Source organism: Pieris napi, chromosome Z, assembly GCF_905475465.1.
Source record: "Pieris napi chromosome Z, ilPieNapi1.2, whole genome shotgun sequence".
In the NCBI taxonomy this organism is placed as follows: domain Eukaryota; kingdom Metazoa; phylum Arthropoda; class Insecta; order Lepidoptera; family Pieridae; genus Pieris; species Pieris napi.
In genome coordinates, this window is record NC_062259.1 from 12943341 (window position 1) to 12970254 (window position 26914).

At 35.3% G+C, this 26914-nt stretch overlaps 3 protein-coding genes across 3 annotated transcripts; 2 read left to right on the plus strand and 1 right to left on the minus strand.

Annotated features, from left to right (window-relative positions):
• The first annotated feature begins 935 nt into the window (after positions 1 to 935).
• On the plus strand, positions 936 to 7680 carry LOC125062801 (guanine nucleotide-binding protein subunit beta-2). Its single transcript, XM_047668963.1, has 8 exons — positions 936 to 1070; positions 1380 to 1525; positions 1991 to 2290; positions 3442 to 3527; positions 4674 to 4789; positions 5879 to 6005; positions 7040 to 7126; positions 7438 to 7680. Exons 1-8 carry the CDS (start codon positions 1002 to 1004, stop codon positions 7542 to 7544), a joined length of 1038 nt encoding a protein of 345 aa, XP_047524919.1. The 5' UTR covers positions 936 to 1001; the 3' UTR covers positions 7545 to 7680.
• An 11762-nt stretch (positions 7681 to 19442) lies between these two features.
• On the minus strand, positions 19443 to 22251 carry LOC125062304 (catalase-like). Its single transcript, XM_047668126.1, has 2 exons — positions 22023 to 22251; positions 19443 to 21072 (listed from the first exon to the last, which is right to left on the minus strand). The coding sequence occupies exons 1-2, from the start codon at positions 22077 to 22079 to the stop codon at positions 19600 to 19602; spliced, it is 1530 nt and encodes a 509-aa protein (XP_047524082.1). The 5' UTR covers positions 22080 to 22251; the 3' UTR covers positions 19443 to 19599.
• Positions 22252 to 24996: 2745 nt separating this feature from the next.
• On the plus strand, positions 24997 to 26888 carry LOC125062305 (Y-box-binding protein 1). The gene is made up of 3 exons (XM_047668127.1): positions 24997 to 25205; positions 25631 to 25694; positions 25829 to 26888. Exons 1-3 carry the CDS (start codon positions 25109 to 25111, stop codon positions 26406 to 26408), a joined length of 741 nt encoding a protein of 246 aa, XP_047524083.1. The 5' UTR covers positions 24997 to 25108; the 3' UTR covers positions 26409 to 26888.
• The last annotated feature ends 26 nt before the right edge of the window (positions 26889 to 26914 follow it).

Genomic DNA, 26914 nt, shown 5'->3' on the forward strand with positions numbered 1-26914 from the left:
TTCGCACTTTGAAATTTGACCAGGAGGTTCTAAGTTGTTTTCCCAAAATCTGTCTACTCTTGATAATATAAAATAACGTTCTTTTATATCTTATTAATGTGGCTCTATTAAGTAACTATAGGCTATAATGAAAATAAACAGATAGTTATCTGGAGTGGTAAGTCGGGATTCGTGGAATACTTTCGTCCACAGCATTGTCCCCACTTGTCATCTATGTTCAACCAGCTACACGTGATGAAGCAGCGAGAGCAAGAGAGGCAAATTGGTTCTTAAGAACAAGCTGGCTTCCGCCAGACTTGGAACGTGGTAAAATGGGAAGCTCAAGACCGAAGGCGATGGAGGTTATCTGTGGACGTACTCTGCCTCTTCCAGAGATCAGTCAAGTGAGTTTTTATTATTTAATTATTATATTATTTTTATAACATTAAATACAATATATTTAATGATAAGTTTTTTATGGAAGAGCTGGGAACCAATAATGGAGACGCTATTAAAAAAAATATGTTTTATTTAATAGTGTCCTTATAACGCATACTTATAACACACATAACACATTTTTATTTTTACAATTTTTTTTACTACCATAAAACTAATTCATAGTCAACAAGGCTTTCTTTTTACCCGATTTAATTCAATTACACTGCCTTTGAACCTAATAATTAAACTTAACTGCGTTTTGACAATAATATTTGTCTTGTGAAATAAAATGTTTCATGGTGCGGTTTCAATCTAAGAGACCAACTCTAAGAAACGCACTTTTACTTAGAGTTGGTCTCTTAGATTTCATTAGAAAAATATTAGTGCACGTGCCTGCTTCACGAGCATGTACCATATCTTTTATGACATTTCTATCCCATAATTATTTCAAGCAAAATCACGCATCGATAACTGAGGGCCTTGTAGTGCTTCAACTAATACAATTAAACTAACAGAATTAATGTTGCACGAGCGCCCGGGTCGATCAGTCCAGAGCTGGACGCAAACCGACATACACAACAGCCATGCCAAAGGACGACGCAGAGACCACGGCTCTGAAGAAAGAGCTTAACGACCTCATAGCGAAGTCAAAGGTAAACATTTTATTAGTTGAAAGATTGATAAAATGCGTAAATTCTTCTTAATAGTGCGATGATATTATATGGCATGTCAATTTAATACTGTGTAATTCATTACAGTAAGCTTCAGCTTAGTTACATTTTTATAACCAAAGTTGGCTACTTAGTGTATGTTTTATGATAGGTAAATGTCTATTTAATATTGAAGGGCAATTTGTAAGTCTCTTCGGCTTCCCCAAAGCACGTTGAATACTAAATAAGACAGAACATCTTCTATTCTACTCAATAAAAACAAAGGAATTCGTCATATAAACATACTTGCAGGCGGAGCAAGAAAAAGCGGCAGATGCGAAGTTAGCAGAGAAGTGTGCAGATCTTGGAGATGTTCAAAAGATCCGTTTCATTGTCAAGAAGACTCTGAAGGGGCACATTAACAAAGTGAACTCTGTTCACTATTCTGGAGATTCCAGGTATACTGCAAAATACAATTTTTTTAATTCAAACACCACCAACACATCGTTCAATCTCAAAATACCGATTACATAAACCGCATTAATTGACTTATGTTAATCTATTAGTATAAGTTTTTATTTATTAATTATAACGTTCACAAAAAGATTGCGACTTTACATGAATTACAATCTAGCCTATACAATAATTAAGGCTAATAAGTAATATTATGTTTACTTAATTTTCTACAATACTAGTGAATAGCTTAAACTAAGGTAATAATAAAACTAATGTTCATCAACAGTCTTAGTGTTCTATAATGATGATAATGTTCGTTAATTATTATCTACACTAGGTTTTTTAACACAAAAGGATTAGTTCACATTAGGCGTTTTATGTATTAGTATAAGCAAAAATAATCTTTGAATACAAATAATTTCATTAAAGCCTGCTTAAAGGCACTAAAACTAAAAGCATGTTTAAAGGCACTGCGTGACGGGTTCCCTAGACGGCAAGCTGATAATATGGGATACGTGGAGTGGTAACAAAGTGCAAGTCATACCACTACGATCGGCGTGGGTGATGAGTGTTGCCTTTGCACCTTCAGGCAACTTTGTAGCCTGTGGTGGTATGGATAACATGTGCACCGTATATGATGTAAACAACCGAGATGCGACTGGCTCGGCCAAGATGGTCCGGGAGCTCGCTGGATATGAAGGATTTCTCAGTAGCTGCCGATTCCTTGATGATACTCACATCCTCACTGGATCCGGTGACATGAAAATGTACGTATTGACAGCTTTCGTGCAATCTATTTTTTCGCATATTTTTATGGGACAGGAAGCATTCGAGCAGGATCGTGAATGATGTAATAACCACCGCCCATGGATACCTGCATAGCTGGGGTCTAGCGGATGTGCTGCCGACCTTTCAGGGAATGGCTCTTTACCTGCCTCTATAAATCAACGTCAAGGCAAGGTTGGATTATGGGGCAGGTTGTGGATAAAACAGAAAATTAATAAAAATCATCTATATAATTTATGTGTATGTGCGTTTACTTAATTAGATTTCAAGCGTTGCGTTCTAATTAGTGTTCTATATCTACTTAGGAACACTTATATATGATGAACCCCTATATATGCAATGTAAGGGATATCTTAGAACAGTATCTATTTATCCTAATACCAGAATTTAATAGATACCTATATATATTTTGGAGCAGTCTGCATTTTGAGCAGTGTTGGCCTAGTAGCTTCAGCGTGCGACTCATCCCTGAGGTCATAGGTTCGATCCCCGGCTGCACACCAATGGATTTTCTTTCTATTGCATAAACACTCGCTCGTGCGGTCAAGGAAACCGGCTTGCCTTAGACCCAAAAAGTCGACGGCGTGTGTCAGGCACAGGATGATCACCTACTTGCCTATTAGAATGACAAATGATCATGAAACAGTTACAGAAATCTAAGGCTAAAAAGGTGGAAGCGCCATCATTTTCTGTTACTCAACATAATTAATCTTAATATATATAAATTACGTGTCACGTTGTTTGTCCGCTATGGACTCCTAAACTACCGAACCGTTATCAATCAAATTTGCACACCGTGTGCGGTTTGATCTAACTTAAAAGATAGGATAGCATAGCAACAGCATTACATCTCAATTTATACCCGCAATATTATTTTATTGCAAATATTTGTTTATAATTTGATAGTCACTGACATTCTAACAGATGGCGCTGTGTTGAAAGTACCAACGTTTCACATAAGCTGCAATTTAATGGCAGAACCACTACCGTTTCCCTTGAATAGTTTACTACTATGTAATATAACAAAAACCTTAGCCACAGCAACGCTTGGCCGGTCTGCTAGTATAATATATAATGTAATAAAATAATTCGTGAATTAGCATGGATCAGCCATAACCGTTTTTACTTTCAGCTGCGTATGGGACCTGGAAGCGGGTAAGAGGGAGGTAGACTTCAATGCCCACTGCGGTGACGTGGTCAGCATCTCTTTGGCTCCAGGTAACACGAGACATCCAATAATTTGATATTATACTAAGACATTTCTTACGTAGAGTTAATTTAGATAAATACTCCAATCAAGTTGTGTTGATATTCAGATTGTAGCATATGAAATGGAGTTCTATAACAAAGCGCTTTTCAGTAATACCAGCTTGCGATATTTCCGATTCTATTCAAAAGCCTCCAGCCGTTGCAGGAGTTCATGGCGTATACCCTTCATTCCTATGTGACCTGCCTGTTCGCTTGCCCACTGTTCCATAAAGAACTATTTATTTTTATAAATGTAATTAATGAGGATCGGAAAGAGTACAACATCAATTAACCATCATTGCCTACGAATTAAGTGCAGGCGTCTATAAAATGGGTCGAAAATATATAATGATTCATGTTTGCACAAACACTTGCGCATTACGAGTATGATATTGAATAGGCTAAAATCTCTACTTCTAAAATAATTGTTTAGCTGATAATCTCTGCACACCAACTAGCTTTCAATCACAGCTTAGCTCGTATGTATTTCGTATATTTTGGTATGATTTGATGTAGCTTTTGAGTGCGTTCATACAGAGAGGCTCCCTGGGGGGACTTTATTTTATCATCTCTATATATATAAAATTCTCGTGTCGCAATGTTCGTTCCCATACTAGGTACTCCGAAACGGCTCGACCGATTCTTATGAAATTTTTTATGCATACTCAGTAAGTCTGAGAATCGGCTTCTATCTATCTTTCAAACTCCTAAATGTTAAGGGTAAAAACCCCTAAATTAATTTTTTTTTATGATACGACATACTAAAATATATACAACCCTTAATTTTCACCTCTTTACAATCATCCCCTATTTTTTATTTGTATATTAAAAACTGTTGACTTGAACTCTGAGGTTAATATATAGAGAAAAATTCACTGAAAAAATTTTCATTTCGGAAAACCGAACAGTCTCTGGGGTAGCATAGCAAAACGTTCCATGTTGGTATGTACTAAAAAGGTAAAGTAAAATCACATTAAGGAGAAACGAAGTTTGCAGGGGCAGCTAGTGTTATATAAGTATACCGGATATGGTTAAACAGGTACTTTATGGCTCATTGCTTTACCTCTGGATTCAACACTGATTCAGTTTAAATTTACAATAACCTAAATAATACAGATATGAAAACCTTCGTGACGGGATCAGTAGACCGCACATGCAAGCTGTGGGACGTGCGGGCGGAGAAAGAGAAGCAAACGTTCTTCGGCCATGAGGCTGATGTGAACTGTGTCTGTGTAAGTTTATTATTCAATTTTCCTACAGTTTTTAATGCTCATACGAGAATGCTGTCATTGCACATTAATCGTTTTGTAGTTTTTGTACTTAAGTTTTCCTGCACACAAATGCGGCGATGTTATATGCCGAGACTATTATATAACCTCGTTTATAGATTTCAATGTTTATTAAGAATTATCTTTGAAAAGTGATTTAAAGATCACCTTTAACTTTAAACACACGCATTGTCAATGGGTTACAATACGATATTACGTGTTCATTATAATAATAAATTATTTTAGTTTTATTTAGTAGAGTATTATAATTTTCGTCAATAAGCTTATACGCTCTTAATCTGAAATGTTGACGTAACCATATTGAGTGATTAAGTAATAGTGCATAATAATGCTAGTTATTTAAGGGCGCTTCAGCCGGTGAAAGATCTTCCAATTGGTCTATGGTTATAATGTTGATATCTATCTTAGTAATCCAAAAATTATTTAAAATATAGTTTATCAAAAGTTTTTCTTTTATAATAAAACTAGCTGACTTCGTTCGCGAACTTCGTTCCGCCTAACAACAGTCACAACAGTCTAATAATATCGTGTTAACTTAATTTAGGATTTCATGAAGGTAATAACATTAATACAACTTGTTTTGCAAATACAGAAAAGTTTTATTGCTTGCCATGGCGAAAAAAGAATGGCAGGTTTACACATTAGGCCTCTTCTCTATAGCGCCAATATTGCAATACTGCATGTTAAAAGTTGTTAAATTAAATGTTAAATCACTTTCTGCTATACAACATATTTTGTCAACAGATGGCACCACATGCTGTTTGCATTCGTAAAACTAATTTATTTATTTATTTTTATTCGATAACTTATCCGATATTATATTACTTATTATTCGCAGCGGAGAAGAATCCACCAAAAAAGAGACTACTAACATCGGTCCAGTCGATCTTGAGTTTTAAGTGGTGTAACTAACACGACTTTGTTTTATATATTTAGATTAGTTCAAATTTGGCCATACATAAGCTGTAAATATTATAGTAAGTATAGTATCTGTATAGTTTACTAAGTCTTAACGACTGCAATTTGTTTCAGTACCACCCAAGTGGGCAGGCGTTTGTGACTGCGTCTGAAGACAAGACAGCTCGTCTCTTCGACATACGCAGTGACCAACAGATTGGCCACTACACACCGCCTGGCAACGCTGGGTTCACTAGTTGTGGTAAACTAAATTTAAAGATGCTATTACAATTGTAAAAACAACAATGTCTATACAACCCTTGATCTTAGCTTTTGCTAATCGGCAACTAGAGCAGCGTGTGTATGAGTTATCAGCCTTATGTCCTTGACACACCGTCAACCGTTTATGACTACTGTCTATGGCATGCCGGTTATCTCTCGAAGTTTCCCTTCACTGAAATTCACTTAACACATAATTTTAAAAATATTTTGATCTTAGATAAATGTTAAGATTTTAATTTATTCAATTAGAACGGTTACTTTTTGATAAAAGGCGTTATCCATATGTATAAAGTACCTGTGAAATAAACGCCTGCTCTTTTAATGTTAGCAAAACGGGAAAATAAAACATGACATGTTGACAGGCGCTACATAGTACATAGCTTATTTTTGAAATTGTAATATTTAGTATAAAATCCATTTTCACTTAATATTTTAAGTGCTTATTTTATAATTAACCAGTGGTCTAGGTTGGCCTAGACATTTTTTTCATATTTTGGATATGGAATATTATATAGGATTCTAAATAATAATAGGACCAGTAGTTATTGAGTTTATTCATTACAACTATACAAAATGTGTTATTATTTAAAATAATAATATAGATACAACAATATGGAACAATACACAAAGTAAACACTTTCAGTTCTGAAATGATGTCTATGTCAGATGTAACAGGGTATGCTTATCGATAATGATTACTTATCACAATACTCATTTATATCAATTTGTTTTTAAAAAAATGGATTAAATCAATAACAGTAGATATGAAAAACGAAATACTGTGACGCGTTGCATATAATTATGGTCCAATTTTTCTCCAATCGCCCGCTGCAATCTTTCTGCTTGACCAATCACAATCAAACAAAACTCGTCTTTTGTTTAACATTTTTGAATCAAATCGAAATTGAAACGAAAATAGTTCGGCGGTATTTGAATTCAGATTATGGAAACCTAATTAATAATTTCCGATGATGAATCTTTTCTTTATTTAGCATATTTAACTTCTGCTCACAGGTTTGTCGTTCAGCGGACGGTACCTGTTGGCGGGATCTGATGATAACACCATTCATTCTTGGGACACACTAAAGGTGGCTCATACAGGTACTTATGGTCTATGTATGTCAAATACTAAAAGCCATTACTGACTCAGAATTTATCTCTCAGAGATGCCCTACATTTTAAATTATAGATTGCACGAATAGCCCTCTTCTGCAGGATGAAAAAATCTACATCAGCAGCATGACCCCATAATAATAAGCCATAAGTCATTAAGCTGTGAAAGTAACAGTTAACAGTACTAAAATTGTTTTAATTAATTTTCGAGCCTTTAACAAAACACCTTACCCTAATTTAGCTAGAAATATTATAGTAATATTTAAAAAGAACTTGTCTAATAGCTTATTATTCTACAGGTACACTGAACGCTCATGAAAATCGTGTGACCTCAATATCTGTCGCCCCGAATGGAATAGCCCTTGCCTCCTGTTCTTGGGACCAGAGCGTTCGTGTTTGGGGCTGACCAGAATATATTAAAATAAATAAATGCTATATATTAGAAAAATTAAGACTTCATATTATTAATTCGTGTTGCTAACATTGTTAAACAATTTGAATTTCAACTAAGCTTTGTGGTTAAAATAAATAAATCTGAATTACTGAGTTTTTAAGTTATTAAATAACTCACTACTGCAAAGGGAGTTTTAATGTTCTCCCTTCGATCGGTAGCTCATTTCTGAGGGTCGTGGTCAGCAAGAATCCTCTAGATGTCTATCTCTTTTCACCAGTTTCTGTCCAGCCTCTCTTATTACAGCCACGCTATTCTTAACATTCGCCTCCAGCACTACACACAGCGCCTACTTTTTTCCTTCTGTGTTACCAACCAAGATGAGTTTTGAAAAAAGTGCCTATAAGTTATATATCAAACTATACTTCTGTCTTGTTCCTGGAAATGTGCTTCTGGATAAATAATAAAAAAAATGTCTTTATTCATTTTAAGTAGATATGCATTACAATGTGTAAGATTTGGGAACCCTTTTAAGTAAGAAATACATGTGTCAGGGTTCCCAGCTCTTCCATAACAAACTTAAATATAATATAAATAATCTAATTAAAATATATTTACAAATAGTCTAATTACATCTTTTATTCAATTTACTTTTCAACTATTATCAACACGCCTGAGTGCACGAGTGAGTGTGTAGGTGCAAATGTGTAAGTGAGTGAGTGAGTCAGTGAGTGAATGAAAAAGTGTGTAACTACATACTAGGTCTCAAAAGCATCGCTAACACTGCGCAAGGTATGCTCAGAAGCCAATCCTTTAGCCCAGTGATTCCCAAAGTGGTCTATATCGAACCCTAGGGGTCTATGACAACCTGCAAGGGTAGACCCCTAGTAGACCCAGCGAAAAAAATTTGGGGGTCCATGAAATGAAAATTGGGGTCCACGGTAGTGGATCTCAACACATACACTGATTGTACCTATTTACTTACATCATACTATCTTATAATATCCAAACATATACATTATTTATAAAAATACCTACATATCAGATAAAAAAAAATATTTTGAGTAGTTTTAATTTAAATTCAATTAATAAATGTATAGATTAACATGTGTTTTTAGTTTTTAACACTAAACTTCACTACAGTTAGAAATTTACAGGAAATCAATATCAGGTAAGTAGGGGGTCTACCCAACACGGAAAAACATGACAAGGGGTCTACGACACAAAAAAGTTTGGGGAACTCTGCTTTAGCCGTAGATATCTTTACATTTTAGACGGTGAGCGGGTAGATGTTAAGCAGCCTATTTAATTTATTATATATAAGTGCTTGCGTACGGTATTGCAAGCAAAACCGTTATCATCAAGGGATGATATGTATGTATTTATAATTTCATTACAAGCGTAAAAATATGTGGAGGAAGGATGGTTTCTTTGGAGGGTACCTCGATCAGTCTAAGCACTGACTGGCTGGCTCAAAGGCAATGGTGAGGGTGGCTAAGTCAACAAGTTTTGTATGTCCTTACCGGCCTGAATAACTTCGCTTCCGCTTCAGGGTGTGATGTCACCGTAGTAATTGTACAAGTACATATTTAAATAACTAATATTGAATCACACGACAATATATTATATACTTGCAATGATAATTTCATTTATTCATATAGGTATCATAATGTACTGTTAGGGGCCATCCATAAAGTACGTCACACGTTAATAGACCAGTGCCGATAATTTTTGAAACCAAAAAAAATTACAGTAGGATGAAACCCATTAGAAAAGCAGGGGAATATGATCAAAATGAAAGGAAAAATAAATTACGGTCGATCTGAGGTCGGGAAGGGGTAGGGGGGGAGTTTTAAGGGTATAAAACGGTTTATCTCGATTTCCGGCAAAACTAAAAGTCCTATCGAAGAAAACTAAATGGCAAAGTTGTAGGTCATAAAAAGATCTACAACTTTTGTATTCACACATTTTTCACATAACCTCAAAATTTATGTGAAAAATTCAAAAAACCAACTTTTTGGTTTTTTATTTCTATCTTTTACAAAAATTTATTTTTTTAAACGAAATTTGGTGAAAACTTACCTTATTATGTCCCAAATATACTGTAATTTATTTGATTAAAAATATTTATTTTTTCACCTTATTTTGAATTAATATCGAAAAAACACCCTAATTTTCAATCGAAAATTCTGACGTCAAAATTTCAGCTTTTTTCAAAAAGTTGATGTGCTTTCAGTGCGTTGAAAAATATATATATATTACCATAGTAAATCTTCTCGGAAAATGCAAAAAATCGTATGCAGTAACGCCCAGACCCGTCATCCCCTTCGCTACTTCTCTATGAATCTTCTTTAAATTATAATTAGATGCCTATTTATTACTATTTTAAGATAACTTATATATATATGAGTGACCTAAAAAAATTTTTTAGCCTTTAGATGGGCTAAAATTTTCGTATTTCATGAAATACGAAATTCAATTCAATGAACAAAAAGATTAATTTAGGTAGTCTTTACCGCAGATTATTCGATGCCTATAGTGCAGCCTATGCTGACAAAAAAAACAAATCATACAAGAAGAAGTTAACGCCTTATGGAAAAGATTAAAAAATAATGATAACGTTGAAAATGAGACAGAATCAAAAATTAAAGAATTACAAGTGAAATTGACCTAAAAAAAGGGGACACTTTTGAGTTTTTTCTCAAAGAATCCTTCTTCATCAAAGGCTAAGACAGTAAAGTAGATCAAAATTTATAGATCCAAAGTCCATGGACACTCGGTAATTAAGTTTTTTATCTTTAATTAATATAATTAATCGTTTATTATTTTCTGACTAGTCGTTTGATTTTTCGGTTTAATGAAATGTTGGACTTTATTAGATTATTATTTAATAAAAATAAGTATAAATTGAAAATAGCTGTTTTCTCTCGATTATTTTTAAATACATACATAAATTTAAAAAATGTGTGACGTGACATCAGGAGGGGGGTTATAAAAATGTGACAACCTGTGACAAGGACGGGGGGAGGGGTAAGAAAAAAAATAAAACTAAAACTACTACAACTAAAAAGTAATCCTAAACAAAAAAATCTAAATGTTATGTTATAAATAGAATCAAATAACATCTGGTTAGATGTTCAATACCTTTTAATATATTTACAAGAACTATTGTGCTATTAATCAAATTAACAAACAACCACATCCTTTAGAAATAGTCAGCTTCATTATAGCAATTCAAGGACTATTAGAAATCAGACTATAAAAAATTAGGCTTCAGTAACTTGCAACTGGCCGGTAGGTACTGGATGCTGTCCGGTACTGTAAATTCAAAATTCAAATTTAATCATATGGGTTACACTTTTGACTTGTCAGTAAAGAAATACATGTTAATGCTTCTAATTTTACGTTTAGTGCCAGTTCTCAAATCAAGGGCGTAGAACGGAAGAGGAGAACTGGCACTCTTTTTAATCGCCATGTTTTTTTTTACACAACGTTTGTAAGGAGCTGCAACCATTAAACCATGTTCCACATGACATCTTAAGTAATTAATAATAATAACATAAATTAAAAACAAAGAGTTGTCCTCTATCAGCAGGAGGCATGGTGAAATAGGAGCACGCACTTACATTCTCGTGGGAACAACGTGCAAACACATAGTCGAAATAATTAACATCACCGCATACACGAATTCAAGTAAGACCAGTCACCACAAGTAGCACCCGTTCACGAGTATGATTCATGGCCAGCCATCGGCCCCCTCGCCATGTAGGGCCTACAGCTTAGGCTTTTTATATTTCATTTTTTTCTTCTTCTTGCCCTATAGTATATCCCATCACCGGTAAAGGCTTCCTCCAGATTTTACCAACTGACTCTGTCCATGGATTTTTTTCTCCATTCGCTTCCTGCTACCGCTTCTTCTTCCACCTTATTTTGGGGCGCTCACTTGGTCCCTTTCCATATAGTTGTCATTAAAGTCCACGTTTTATCTTTCTATGTTGCCACTTTTATTTTATGGCGTAATGTAAGGCATACTATCACTTTTGAGTTTCGTCTTATTTTCCGCTTTTTATTTTATGTATTTTTCATATTTTTATTACGATTGTTTCCATTGCTTTCCACCACATTTGTCACCACACTTGTCCACATTTGTCAGCCATATGTGAGAGTAGGTAAGATACAAGTGTCCAAGACAATTTTCCTTTGGTGAAGGGGACAATTTTCTTTTGCCCTTTTAAAATTTCCTTCAGGGACCAAAAGTAGAAGGGCGTAGAAGGAAGCACTAACAAAAAATCTCTCCTTGACGCTTTTTATCGCCTTTGACATATTGAAACAATATATAGTAATAAAAATGATTATCCTCCATCAGAGAAACATGATGTTACTACCAGAATCCAAAGGGAATCAAAAAATCTACATTCTATAAGAACGTAAACGTATTCTACGTAGATCGGCTGTTTGTAAACGCGTCAAAAACAATGGTAATTGTTTGTTTGGAATCTTAGTACCCGTTGCTAGACCGTGAAGTGTGGTATTTTCGTGTCTAGAGAATGCCAGTACTCACGTCACGGACTTTCGTTTACCACATCAGCCGCAACCTGTACTGTACGCTCACTTCTTTGCTTGTTTTAGTAATTTACTATGGGATTAACACGTATAACTTAAGACCGTACAATACTAACGAATCGAAAGTCGAAGTCGGTACCAGTGTAGTGGAAATCAAATCAGATGCCATTCCAGAACTTCACTATATTCTCCTTTGGGGTGATCCTGATCAGGCACCCTTTAGCCACTTTGGCGAAGGCCGCTCTGTATTTGAAGAGCACAATTGCTCATGGACGAACTGTTACGTCACGAGTGACAGAAACTATTTACCTGACTACACCCAGTTCAAGGCCGTTATATTCTACGGACCCTCACTTGACGATCTGGTGAGCAGAAGTCAACTGCCACGCCGCCGATCTCCACATCAGCTTTATGTATATCTTAGTCTGGAATCTGCGGCAAACTACCCCGTATGCACAGAACGCTGGAATGGTTACTTCAATTTAACCTGGACCTATCGACTAGACTCGGATCTCGTATGGCGTTACTATGAGTTTCAAAACGCGAGTGGATATGATATAGCACCGAGTGCTTCAGTCTGCTGGCAAGAGAACAAGGCGAATTACAGGGACGAAGACCTTGCGGAAATAGTCCGGAAAAAACGCAAGGCAGCTGCCTGGTTTGTTTCCAACTGTGACACTACCAGCATGCGTGAGGAGCTGGGAGGACAGATACGCCAGAATCTGCGCAACTATGATTTAGATATCGATATTTACGGGGACTGCGGTAGCTTACTCTGTCCAGTTTCAGCCATGGATATATGCCTGATGAAGTTGGAGCGAGAGTATTATTTTTACATGGCATTCGAGAATGCATTAAGTGACGATTACGTTACTGAAAAGGTGGTTCACGCTCTGAATCATCGCACAGTGCCCATCGTGTTTGGTGGAGCCAATTACAGCAGGTACACTACAGAGTATTTCGACGGTCTCCGGGGCTTAGTTAGTAACGGGGTCCTGAGATTAGGTCTCGAATCAAATCAAATCGTAATTGTTTCGATTTGGAAGGCATAGAAAATGAATAAACGAAATTATCATACGACAAAAACAATATCAACGCAATGTATGTGCGTATCATAAATGTTCCATGCAGTTTAGGTATATAAAACATCCACTTCAGTCAATTATCTAAGATTGAAATGAACAATATGTAGGTTACGAGTATCATCAAAACCTAAACTGAAATAATGTTCAAAATATGATTTGTATTATTGTGTTATCGAGATACAATGTTACTTTATCTATAAAAAAATCTAGTAGCCTACTTAACTGTCAGTCATTAATCAGTAGTCGTTAGTCTATAAAGGCAAATAGAAGACCAGACCTGTACCACATTCACGATTTCGGTGTCTTAGACATCCTGGTTTTATCAGGATATTTACATTTTACCTCTACCGAATGCAAATATTGTATGTAACCTTGGACCCACGACCTTCAGGTTTGCGTTTACGCAGTCCTCTACGCTAAAAGTACTCCCATTTTGTAGTTATTAATGTACATTATTTCAGGTTTCTACCACCGGGTTCGTACCTAGACGCAAGAGAAATGGGCGCACCGCGCACTGCGCAACGTATAGCTGAATTGATCCGACGTCCAAACGAATACATACAACTATTCAACTGGAGACACTATTATCGTGTGCGTGCAGTCGCACCGGGTATTCAGGCTTGTCACTTGTGTGCTGCAATCAATAAACACCCCGTACCACGAAACACAACGATACAATTCCGTCGCTGGTGGACACCGTTAACCTCATGTAGAGATGTCATCATATCTAATTTACACTAATATTTACCTATGTGATTTTTTATCCTATTAATTCTATACTTAAAAACCTGAAGAGGTTTTTGCGCAAATTCGATGAATTAACGAGATTGTTTTGTTTTTTTAAATGGATAAAGTCCATTTAACGATATTGATAACGATGTTTTGAATTTGTTTAATCATTGTGATATTTGAAAAATACAGCCTTTTTCACATTGTTAAAGACGCATTCTGAGACAAAAATTTAATTCTCGCTGCTGAATAACTCATACAACATATGGAAAAACCAAAATCTTTTACTACGCAGCCGATTAAATAGAAAAATATTTATCGACACAAATCTAGCAACTACTGCATTAATTTGAATAATACGTAGTCTTTGTTGCCAAAGTGTTAATAATAAATTAACATTTAAATAATGTTTTATGTAAAGGAATATTAATATGGGATTACGAGAAAATTTGCTTTATTTCATTTTAACATTATGAAACACAATTTTAACGGGGACGACATAATATTTCTTCTGATCTTTGATCGATTTTAAGACAAAGCGAAATAATTATTGCATCGATACGAATCGAAGTTATATTTCACTCTACAATGGTACATCTAAAGCTGGTTTAAATTTAAAATAAAGCTATAATTCGTTCTTGAAATTTTAATGAAATATGTTGTCATACAAAACAGTTCCAAGACACGAAGCTAGTTCTTTCTTTTCTTTGACCGCGTGTGAAGCGATCTATTAAGCATTACAATGAACATGTTACGTAAAGGATATGTTTTGCTGCGTCTAAATCGACGACGTGTGCGTCGTCCAACCGACCTGTCTCCTTTCGATTTGCTTTGTTCTCCTGTCGACTCTTTAGGTCCTTCTCCTCGTTCATTCCCCAACTTCCCACTTTGTCTTTGAGGCGATAGCTCCAAATTCCGACAGCGAAACTTCACCTCTTTGCTACGTGATTTGTCGAAATTTGTTAAAATCTTCTCGTTTTGACTCACTATGCGCTCAGTGATAACCTTTAGGTATGCGATGTCATTATTCAACTTGGGCAATTGAATTTTGTTGATTAACTGTAGTTGGTGCATCAGACTTGTGACATTCGATACAAGAGCATTTAAATCGCTTGAAGCCTCACATTTTACGCATCCCGTCATCTCGCCTGTTCTGCTGAACCTGAATTAATATAGGTAAAACATACTATAAAAGACAAATATCAATTTTAAAAGCTATAACTGTCTGTGCACTAAATAAAGGCTTAGCCGTGACATGGCAAGCTTTATAGTTTTCTAATTATTTCTTGCCAATCAAAAACGCAAAGTACGCGGCACTTGTAAAATTTTAATAATCTCTCAATTTCGAGAACCTTATCATCAGACCAGATCACGACCGCTTAGGAAATATAATAAATAAACGATTTATATAATAATCTATGCTATATCTTCGAAAAAACAATAAATGCTAATATAAAGTGAGGGTATGTCTATAAATTGCGCTCCTACTTTTCGTCGATTAAAACCAGAAAACTGATATGAAATGAAAATAAATATGTGTATCAGAGTGGATTTAAATAAATCTTACCAAAAGTTTATCACGAAATAAAATCCAGTAAATTCACAATTTCCATGAGCGACTCACCCTCAGTCCTTGATTTATATAATATTTGAAACCATTAATTTGGCCTTAATTCCTCAATTTACAAATACATGGAAACTATTAAAAAGCCCTTAAAATCGAAAATATCTTCTTGATGTTGTCGTGACATCAGATGTCATCAGAAGCCATAAAGGTTTGGTTTTTCTAACTTCATTTTACTCTATACTCAGTAAAATGACAGAAATTTTCCAGGCTCTAACTCAAAATAACTTTATTCATATAGGTAGTACACTTATGAACGTTAACAGAAGAGATGCTTAATTGATCTAAATTTACATTTGCTACCAGTAAGTCAGAGCGTAGAGCGTGCAAGAAGAACTGGCAAGAAACTATCCGCCACTCTTTTTAATCGCCAAGTTTTGAGTCATACAAATTGTATAAACTGGAGCAAATCAATCCCAAGTATTAGGACCATTTAAAAAATCGTCAAATTTATAAAAAGCTTTTTTGATTAATTTACGTTTAACGAGACTTTTGAATTTATTCTGTGATAATTCTCTAATTTCGCTTGCGAGTTTGTTGTAAAAATGAATACAATTTCCATATAAGGAGTGGTTTATCTTCTGGAGCCTGGTTGGTCGTACGCTTAGATTAGTTCTGTTTCAAGTATGATACTGGTGAAAGTCACCATTTGTTTCTATACTAATAACTAGCTACAACTTGTTTATTCATTGATAGAGTTATCTTATAAAGTACATTGAATTAAATCAATATTTTTGTATCGTCCATTTAACGAGGATCCCATACAAATCATGCTACAACAGTAATACGGAATAAAACCAGGCACAGCCTATATGGCAATCCACAAATTCATTTTTAAAAACAAGGTTATACTACATACCGTTATTTTAAATCGAATCAATCAAGTAATGATTGAAAAGTTAAATATTTTTTCTGTGTTTACCGATTATGTGATATCACTACATAGTATAAAACAAAGTCGCTTTCTCTGTCCCTATGTATGCTTAAATCTTTAAAACTACGCAATGTATTTTAATGCGGTTTTTTTAATAGATAGAGTGATTGTTGAGAAAGGTTTATATGTATGATAACATCCATTAAATAGTGTAGAAATACTGTTATTTTTGAGGTTTCTCAGGTGATGTCGTAAATAATTACATTTTTTCCGCTTACATTGCAATCGCAGGCTGAACCCTACGAGATTTATCAAAATAATATACGTATATAAGTATTGTACACATTGAAAACTCCACGATGTTATATGTCTATCTTTTATGGATATCCCACAATAACATTTTTTGTCATTTACTAAAAATTGCGGGACGTAGCGTTTGCGGCGGTACCGGTTGGCCTGCCTTTGAATTTAGTATCAGCATTGCACCCGTGCGAAGCCGGGGCGGATCGCTAAATTATGTCACGTTTATTTAAAGACGTCTTATTTCTGATCAAAATTAAACTGCAAGTGGCTAAAGCTAATTAAAATGTATTCTTGTATTTGTGATATTCAAACTCAAAATATCTTTATTCAAGTGGGTAACCAAGTACACTTTTGAATTGTCAAGTTAAATTAATCGTAAATTTACATTTACTACCAGTTCGCAAGTCCAGGGCGTAGAGCGGGTAAGAAGAACTGGCAAGAAACTTTCCGCCACTCTTTTTAATCGCCAAGTATTGTCATACAAATTAGTAGACTACGTCCAATAAACCATATAGTTATCGCAGGCATAATTAAGCAAATGTCACCATTGCATAACTCGAGTATGGTTTGATAATTAGCAAGAACCAGCGTATGTAAAGGTCAAAAGATAACAATGTTTAAAATTTAATTTATCAAAGGTGATGATTCCGAAAAAGTGTTATTTTTGTGCAAAACGAAAATATTCTTGATAATATTTCATTATAAACAATAATAATTTTTATCGACTTCAAGTGATAGTTGTGAACCGTGGCCTCGTTCCGTCACATGTGTATCAGCCGTCACAGACCAGGTATAGACTGTATTCACGTGTCTAGTTTTCGGGTAAAGATGTCGGACTTGAATATGACGCCAACGGCAGAAACAGAAACAATAGGCCCTGAGAACAACCGGTATAATAAAACCATTTTCAAATCACACATACGCAAAATTTATTGTCATCATATCTACTCAGAACAACAGGTTAATAGAAGAAATAAACACGTTTCTTGTGTATGCTGTTTCATTTGTCTCTATTCCATAATTACCAGCAATCTGTAGACATGAAGCGAAAGAAATGCGTAAAGAAATATCGCCAAAATTTGATAATGGCTGTAGAATTATGTATTATCAATGGAAAACTGATATTGATATTGAAATCCAACGTAAGATATGAAGAACCAACTATTTTTTCTTTAATAAAACTCATAAGTAATAAGTTAAGCACTATACCTCGCATATAACGATAAACGTCGTTTTACCATGTATATTATTCCTAGGAAACATTTTTTTAGTTTAATAAAAATAACTACCTATATATACTGTAATAAAAAATAAGGGGTTATCGGTATCGGTATCGTAGAGGGCATATGAAAAATAAGGGTTGTGTATATTTTTGTATGCTGTATCATAAAAATATAAGAACAAAAAAAATGTCTTAAAAATAAAAATATTTTTTTTGGGGTGGACACCCCTTGTCACTTATGGGCTTGAAATAGAATAGAATAGATAATAGGCGATTCTCGGACTTACTGAATATGCATAAAAAAATTCATAAGAATTGGTCGAGCCGATTCGGAGGAGTATGGGAACGAACATTGTAACACGAGAATTTTATATATAGAGATAATATATAATCTAATTACACTTGAACTATTTAATGTTATATAATTAATTATTAAGTACATGCATCTAAAGCTTAGAAAGTGATTCGATAGAATGTTAGCAACCTTGCCCTTCTTCGCTTAAGTATTACCACATCTAACAGGCCAAGGAGTTAGACAACAAATTGTTATGATTATTATTAACGGGACGGATATTTTAAGTACATAAAAATAAAATGCAATAAAAAAAATTACATAACGACATAAAAACATTACGTAACAATACATTAGTACAAAAAATTGCCACTTTAATATTATGTATTTACCAAACGCATGATATCATATCAGGAACGAAATTATATATGTGGTTCAATTATCGTCCGTAGAGACACTTAGCGATTACACGATAAAATTATACATAAACAACTTATATATGCATCTAATTTTCCTTACACACTTACTACTGGATTTGAGGCATCTACTACACATTCGAGAATATTTAAACCAGATGGGAGAAAATTATAATTTAATACCTTACATTATCGGAGATGTAACGTTAGATCAAGACGAAATGTTTGTGAGTAGAGTACTCCGTACCTACTTTATATTTCGCAGTTATCTATATAAACCGGTGTTAAACAAGCTGGCATTGCGATGTTGTATTGTTTTTTACGTTTTAAAGATAAGTGATGTGGCTTATTGTAACGAGTTTTTAAATACAAGTTCAGTACAACAAATGCAACGTAATTCTCTAGAATTAATTAAAAGTATCATTATCTACGATGTAAATTTTAACCGCAAATTGTGCATTTGCTATTTTAATTATTTGACTACGCTTCGGAGATATTTAATTACTATTAAGGAAGGTTTAGGTTTTACGCCAGTCGCCAAGATACCGGACGTTTTTGTTTTTTTTATTATCCATAGACGTCAAACTTTGGATCACGTGGTGGCTCAATATATAAGGAATTACTTTAGGAAGTTACAAATAATATAGCTTAATGCAGGGATCTTTAAAAATAACCGCACTAATATAAATCTATTATTTTTTCTTACAAATCTATTTTTAATAAATCGATTATATTTCCTGCACTTTTTTAAGTAAAAAAGATAGAATATGTTGAGTAGGATCCTATGAATAAATAAAAAAAATACTTGTTATATAGAAAACATTATATTTTTACAAAATTAAAAAATATTGCAAATAAAATTCATAAAAATTTGAGCTTACTTACTAAATAATTGTATAACCATAATATTATGCCCAAACCGTTTAATATACGATGCCACAAAGGTTAAAAAAACAGGAAGATTAAAGGCTGGCGTGGTATTTTTTGTATGGAGCTAAAGCGGCCGTCACATCGGCTGCCAATTTTGGGTGTACCAGGGCCAACAATTTGATGGCACGCTCCTGAATAAAGCCAGCAGCGTCTTTAAGGTTTCCTGCAATATTCTGGGCACAACGAAGTTGCTCAGCCTGCGAGAAGACACGGCTGTACAAAGCTGTAGCTTGCGTAAAGTTTTCCTTGCTCTCTTCTAGCCCTGAGTCAGCCCTTTGAACGTCACCAGAAAGCGGCTGAACGTGCTGGAGTCGTTCCGCACGCTTACATTCCACAGGTCCGGAGAAAGAGTTCGGGAAGTAATTCGGGCTTCCATCTTGGTTGGACATGTTCTGAGGGCCGTCGCGTTGGTAATTACGTACAGTAGTACGGTAAGGGCAGTTTACCGGCAGCTGCAAGTAGTTGGCACCGAGGCGATGTCTGTGTGTGTCACTGTATGCGAATAAACGGCCTTGCAACATTTTGTCGGGCGAGGGCTCGATACCAGGCACCATATTGGATGGACTGTAAGCGGCTTGCTCTACTTCAGCGAAGTAGTTCTTCGGGTTCCTGTCGAGCACCATCTTACCGACCTCAATAAGGGGGAATTCACCGTGCGGCCATACCTTTGTAACATCAAACGGATTGTATTCATAGATCTCAGCCTGTTCCAAGGTCATAGCCTGAATGTATAGTGTCCATGAGGGAAAATCGCCGCGACCGATAGCGTTATATAAGTCCCTAATTGAATAATCCGGATCGGAGGACGCGAGTTCAGCTGCCTTGTCTACAGGCAAGTTCTTAATTCCCTGGTTGGTCTTAAAGTGGAATTTCACATAATGGGCTACCCCTTGGTCATTAATCATTTTAAATGTGTGGGACGCGTATCCATTCATGAATCTGTAACCGTCAGGGATACCTCGATCTCCGAACATGTATATCAATTGGTGCATGGTTTCTGGACGGAGAGTCATAAAGTCCCAGAACATATCGGCGTCCTTTAAATGAGTAGCTGGATTACGTTTTTGGGTGTGGATAAAACTAGGGAAGAGAGTTGGATCTCTGATGAAGAATATGGGAGTGTTGTTGCCCACTACATCCCAGACGCCGTCATCGCAGTAGAACTTGACGGCGAAGCCACGAGGATCACGTACCGTGTCTGCGGAACCGCTCTCGCCTCCGACAGTTGAAAAACGAATAGCAACGGGGGTCTGCTTGCCTACTGATTCAAACAATTTAGCTGCACAGTACTTCTTTATGTCCTTAGTTACTTCAAAGTAACCAAATGCTCCTGCACCCTTCGCGTGTACTACTCTCTCAGGAATACGCTCTCTATCGAATGAAGATATCTCATCGAGGAAATGAGCATCTTGAAGTAAGGCTGGTCCATTTTTGCCCACTGTTTGAATCGCTGTCTTCACACCAACAGGCGCTCCATACTTGGTAGTTATGACACCAGGTTCACCCTAGAACAAATCATTAATTTGATTTAGTTTGAATTGGATTAGTTGAAAAAATACTGCATAACTTAAAAGGATTTGGTATATTACAAAAGATATAAAAATACTTTGCATAACAATTAACATTATACATTAATTGATATGTTATCAGGTTAAAAAACAAGCATTCAAATCAGTTTTATTATTCGCATAGCATTTCCTTAAACTTAATTTGCATTAAATAGAAATATTTATGCATCACAATGGCTTTACAAATTCTCCAATGATGTCGATAAAAAATTAAAATTAATTATGTTCTGAAAATGAACTTTGTTACATTACAAACCAATAAAATCTTAACTCAATTTGGATAGAAACTGATTCAAGTGTATAACTTTACCTTTTATTTCAATTTCAAAGTTCAGGCAATATACATTTTGTTTTTATTCAATTCAATATAAATGTATGAATAATGAGGCTGAAAGACATGACCACAAACATCTAGTTATAAGTACTTATATTTATTTATTTACACTTTGTTGCAAATAAAAGAAACACAATAATAAATACATAAAAATTATAAGGGATGCAACGGGCGGCCTTATTGCTAATAAGCGATCTCTTCCAGGCAACCTTATAGTGACTTATAGTGATAGTATGAATATAAATAAGAAAGTTAAATAAACTGAAAAAGTAAGTCTGGGTAATAGTATGTACTAAATTAAATCTATTTCTAAATACATTACAAAGATCAAAGTTCATGCTGATAGGAGCTTGTGACGCCTTTAGTATTGCTAATTAGTATTAAAACTCAAAAATATGTTTCATCAATGCTATGATATTATTGATATGGAGTAACAGATATAATATTATTTAAAAAAGCAAGAATAAGTCTTATATTAATTACTGTTGTAATGGCAACAATATAAGGGGTCATTTAATAATGTTGTAATGTAGATAAACAACATTTTATTTACCTTGACAGACTTCTTGAAATTGATGAGCTGGTCAGTTGCTGGGTCTCTCGATGCCATTGTGTATATGTTAATAGAAGAGTAATGTATTTAAAAAAAGCCGTAAGGTATCGGGCGTGACCAAAAAAACAGAGCAATGATATTGCGTCGTGTATAGGAACCAAATACGACTCAACGCGCGTGTAACGAGTTTATATAGCCTGCTAGATTGACACTGCGTCGCTAGCTTGTCGTCGATATATAAATGACGTGTGAGACGTGCGTATTTCATATGTGCACTTTAGATAACATGGACCTAAACACAAAAAGTACTTTTAAATTATTATTTGCGAAGTAAATATTACACCATAACATAAACAAGTAAACATTATCTTGTTAGTTGTTATTGTAACTTAGAAATCTCTATTCTCTAATATCATTTTCCGTAGGACTATTCACAGAACACAATTACCTAAAGGCCTACTAAGTAGTAAGTACTATAGAGTATAGGTCTACCTGAAATTGACGCTAGCAATACTGGGGAAATTGGAGTAAAGCGTTTTGATACTATATTTCCCTTATAGCGGCTGATTGTGTGTGATACATGCACATATAAAAATGTATCCAATGATCAAGGATAATTTTTGAAAATTGTACTGTGGCGAATGTGGGGTTTGAAATTTAAATGAAAACTCGAATTACACTGTTCATGAGTTTATTATTTAATTATAGGCTATTAGAACTTGAAAATGGTTCCAAATACTGTACATCCATAAAAAGTATTCATATGAAGAAGAAGACGCAGTATTTAATATGGTTTATATTCTTAAGTTTATATCCTCCTGAATCTCAATTAACTGATCTTGTTATATGAACTGATTTTCAATTTTTATTACATGTTCACAAGATTTTCGCCATTCATCGATCCCTACTTAAGAGTAAGCTTCTTAAATCTCTTCTCTGTTAAAATTTTTAAATCACTTGTAGGTCTATTGACGTTTTTACCCGCAAGTTTTTGTTTCATTAGTCCCCAGATTAATTCTATGGGGTTTAACGTACAATGATATGGTAGGAGCCTCAAGGCTTCGTGGCCGTGTGATTTAAAAATCTCATCTATCTGATATTTAGGTTTTTTTTCAATTCTAAATCAAAACTATCCGAGTTTATTTTTTTTGCCACCTTTCCTCTTTTTACCGGGCGTACTAAACTGCTACATCTGCCTTCGGCAACAATTCGTCTTATGGTAGTATTAGAAACCCCTGAAATAAACCAAAGTTTATATAAGTATATAAGTACATAATATAATACACACGAAAAACCAATAAACCAATGTATCAAGTCGTGTCATTCCTACTAACCAGGCAACACTTGAACATGGCTCAATATCGATGATTGTGTATGTTCTGCACCTTTTTAATCAAGTATTATTTGATAAACATTGAAAATAATATTTCTTGCTTGCGATTGAAGAGGTTTTTTCGACATTTTCACCACTTTTTAAAGGAAATTTGAAGCTAAACCAAAAACAATTCCTCGAAATTTCAGATGACAGATGAAATTTTTTTTTGTTGCCACATGAAAAGTTAAGTTTTTTAAACTTTTTTTTTTGCCATCAGAGTTTGGTAGACCTATAATTTACTAAACTAGTGATGACGAATGGCGATCTGAGATCGATTAATCAAACAATCGCATTTCCAGGCACAATAGATTGATTTTTTAAATCGATTTGCAGTACTGAATCGATGTGTAACGCTTGAAGATCGCCCTTCGACTTTTTTCGTTTTGGTAAAAACCATAAAACTTTTTACAACTAGTTGAATTTACCCCTAATGTTAAATAATTTCCGGATACAGGGTTAATTACTCAAAAAGTATCAAGATGGTATACTAAGTGTATATTTTCTTCGCCTCCAAATGGATTCTTTTTATTAAATAATAAAAAGAAAACTTTTGTAATTTTATTTACAAAAATTATATAAAAGTAAGTAAATACAGGGGTCCAGGCTCCGAATATGATTTTGTCGCATTTGATGTCGAGAGTCAAGACCCTTGGTCCATGGGGTCCTATCGCTATAAGGCCTTTTGAGGAAATAGGTTAGTCGAAATCAAGGAGACAAGAAATCATGTATTGAGGTATATTTTTTTTTTTATTATAATATGGATTTGTTTACTTTATAAATGCAAACTTTGAAAAAAAATTATCTGTTAGACCACGATTATTTGTAAATCGATTCATCAGCTTAATGTTCGAATTGATTTAAAAATCTATATTTTTCGGAGAGAATCGCCATTCCTGTAACTATTAAACAATACTTACGCTAAGCTTAGATCCAAAAATTATATTTTCAAAATTTTGAGTTAAACGGGTTTTGTATGTTCTCTTAAATTTAATTTATTATTTAATTTTTGATCCTAGTAAACTTATTACTCTCAACTATGGATTTAGCCGCTGGGGCCTTAGTCATGATGCTATAGCAGTAGTGTATGAAGAAAGTCGAAAAAAAAAATCTTGTGTAGTGTTATTACTGAATTTTCATGTAATTTTAGAATTTGTATTTAATTAAAATCATATCGGTCTTTGACAGTTCAAACGAATATACAATTAGTAAGGTTAACCACACGGATCCTATTCTTACGATGTGTTCGTACTTCAATTAAGTTTCAAAATCAGGAGCGATATACAATTGCAAAAATAACTGTGTTTGGCGTGTTTTTTAAATTTCCCATAAATATTTTAACTAATAATAAATTCTAATTTCCCCTATCTCGTTTGAGAAACCCCTAAAATTAGGGGAATATCCTCTGATCTGGCAGCACTGTTCTAAAGAAATATTCTGGGAAAACATATAATTATTTCCACAGACTGAAGGTAAAATAAAGCTTAGGTTTTATCATCTCCATCTGGCTACTTTTTGATAGTTGACAGTGTCATGTTCAGTCGTCACTGTCAACTACCAAAATGTAGGCAGTCGCCAAAAATTAAAAAAAAAAAGAAAATCCGTCAACCGGCTTCATTTCCATTTTGAAACCATCGAGTAAGCAGTGAACATCTAGGAGAGGTCGTGGAGGAACTTTACCATCTAGCCACCATCGCCGTTCGCCAATTACACCATGGCTGATACCGAGGCGGCGCCGCAGCCGCAGCCTCAGCAGCAATCGGAGCAACCGCCTCAACCTGCTAAAGCGACTAAACAAAAGCAGGTCGTCGGTAAGTACCTACGCCATCTTAGTTTTCCGGTTCGCACCTAAATCTACGAGCACATGGCTTCGCTTTTGCGATTCTGATAAATTTTATGATTCTTATTGCTTTAGATGATCATGATTATGGTTTTATTATTTTATCTTTAAAGTTATGAGTTCAATTATAATGTCCATAGTACTTATAGGTATTGAGTAGTATTGATCGCGTCTTTTGCAATTGTGCGTTGCGACCTGCGCGCGACGGCTGCGCGTCGCCTTACGATCAATACCGGCCTCATCCTCCTCATCAAATCCCTTATAACCACACCCTTCGATATTAATTAAGCCATACATTGATGAATATTCATGAATATTTTAATAATTTAAATTGCGAATGATTTGTTTAGATTGTATATGCTGATATTTTTTCAAACACTTATTTCTTTTTTTCAGCTGAAAAAGTATCCGGCACTGTAAAATGGTTCAATGTGAAAAGTGGATATGGTTTTATTAACAGGTTTGTATACTTTCAACATATTGTTAGATATTGAAAGTAACATTTTGTCTAGTGATTTTAAAGTCATAGTTACCTTGTTATGTTTAAATTAAGTTACTATTAATAGTCATTGTTAATTTAAATTTTAACCGTAGGAATGACACCAAGGAAGATGTGTTCGTGCACCAGACTGCGATTGCTCGAAACAACCCACGTAAGGCTGTGCGCTCGGTAGGCGACGGTGAGACGGTGGAGTTCGCCGTGGTGGTCGGCGAAAAGGGGTATGAGGCAGCCGCCGTGACTGGGCCTGGCGGCGAGCCAGTCAAGGGCTCGCCATACGCCGCTGACAAGCGCCGTGGGTTCCCTCGACAATACTACCCGCGCGGAGGATGGCGCGACGGCGAGCCTCGCCGTGGCGGCCCACCACGCCGTGGTCCGCCACCACCGCACGCTGCGGTTGCTGGTGCTGCACCCAATGAAGAGGGGGAAGCCCCGCAACAACGCAGCTACTTCCGCCGTAACTTCCGTGGTGGTCGTCGCGGTGGTGGCCCACGTCCCGTGTACCGCGGTGGGTACCGTTACGTACGTCAACGCAACCCACAGGCGGGCGCGCAGGGAGGCCCGCGCAGCGCTGCGCCCGAAGGCGATGTGCCCGCCGCCTCCACGACTCAGCCCAAGCCCAAGGCTAAGGCGGGCGCTACCATCGAGGCCACCACCAATGAGAGCCAGGCCTAAAAACCAGGCCCACCTTCTGTAGTGGCTCATTGTAGTATTTCTGACTTGTCTTGCTCTACTGCCTATGAGCAGCACTATAATTTAACTTATAAATGGCTGTAGATATCCTAAGACATGGAATGTGTTTATAATATGCTTCCTATATTTATTTATAGTGTTCTTAGTTATATATTCAATATAATCGGCTATTCAATACTTAATACATGTGCAATTGATGTCTGATATTATAATATGTAATTAATTTTTTGTCATAATTTATATCACGGTGTTGACAATTTATGTTTTTTTTTAATGATCAATATTTCATTTATAATTTTTCTTACAAAATTTAAATGTATGTGATGATGTAGAAATCTAAATGTACTTTGTTTAAATTATGAATAATGAATTTCCTATGTGTAATTGAAATTTTCGTGGTGTCCCTTAATAAATGTGAGCCAAGAACACTACAGAATTAATAAAGCTCTTTATCTGTGTGAACCCTTTACTTTTTGTGTAACCATTAC

Excerpts from the sequence above, each read along its gene's own strand:
- LOC125062305 (XM_047668127.1), top strand. The coding sequence starts at position 25,109 with ATGGCTGATACCGAGGCGGCGCCGCAGCCGCAGCCTCAGCAGCAATCG. Across the intron at positions 25,206-25,630 it reads TAAACAAAAGCAGGTCGTCG|CTGAAAAAGTATCCGGCACT; the intron begins GTAAGTACCTAC and ends TCTTTTTTTCAG. Across the intron at positions 25,695-25,828 it reads GGATATGGTTTTATTAACAG|GAATGACACCAAGGAAGATG; the intron begins GTTTGTATACTT and ends TTTTAACCGTAG.
- LOC125062801 (XM_047668963.1), top strand. The coding sequence starts at position 1,002 with ATGCCAAAGGACGACGCAGAGACCACGGCTCTGAAGAAAGAGCTTAAC. Across the intron at positions 1,071-1,379 it reads ACCTCATAGCGAAGTCAAAG|GCGGAGCAAGAAAAAGCGGC; the intron begins GTAAACATTTTA and ends ACATACTTGCAG. Across the intron at positions 4,790-5,878 it reads CTGATGTGAACTGTGTCTGT|TACCACCCAAGTGGGCAGGC; the intron begins GTAAGTTTATTA and ends AATTTGTTTCAG.
- LOC125062304 (XM_047668126.1), bottom strand. The coding sequence starts at position 22,079 with ATGGCATCGAGAGACCCAGCAACTGACCAGCTCATCAATTTCAAGAAG. Across the intron at positions 21,073-22,022 it reads ATTTCAAGAAGTCTGTCAAG|GGTGAACCTGGTGTCATAAC; the intron begins GTAAATAAAATG and ends GATTTGTTCTAG.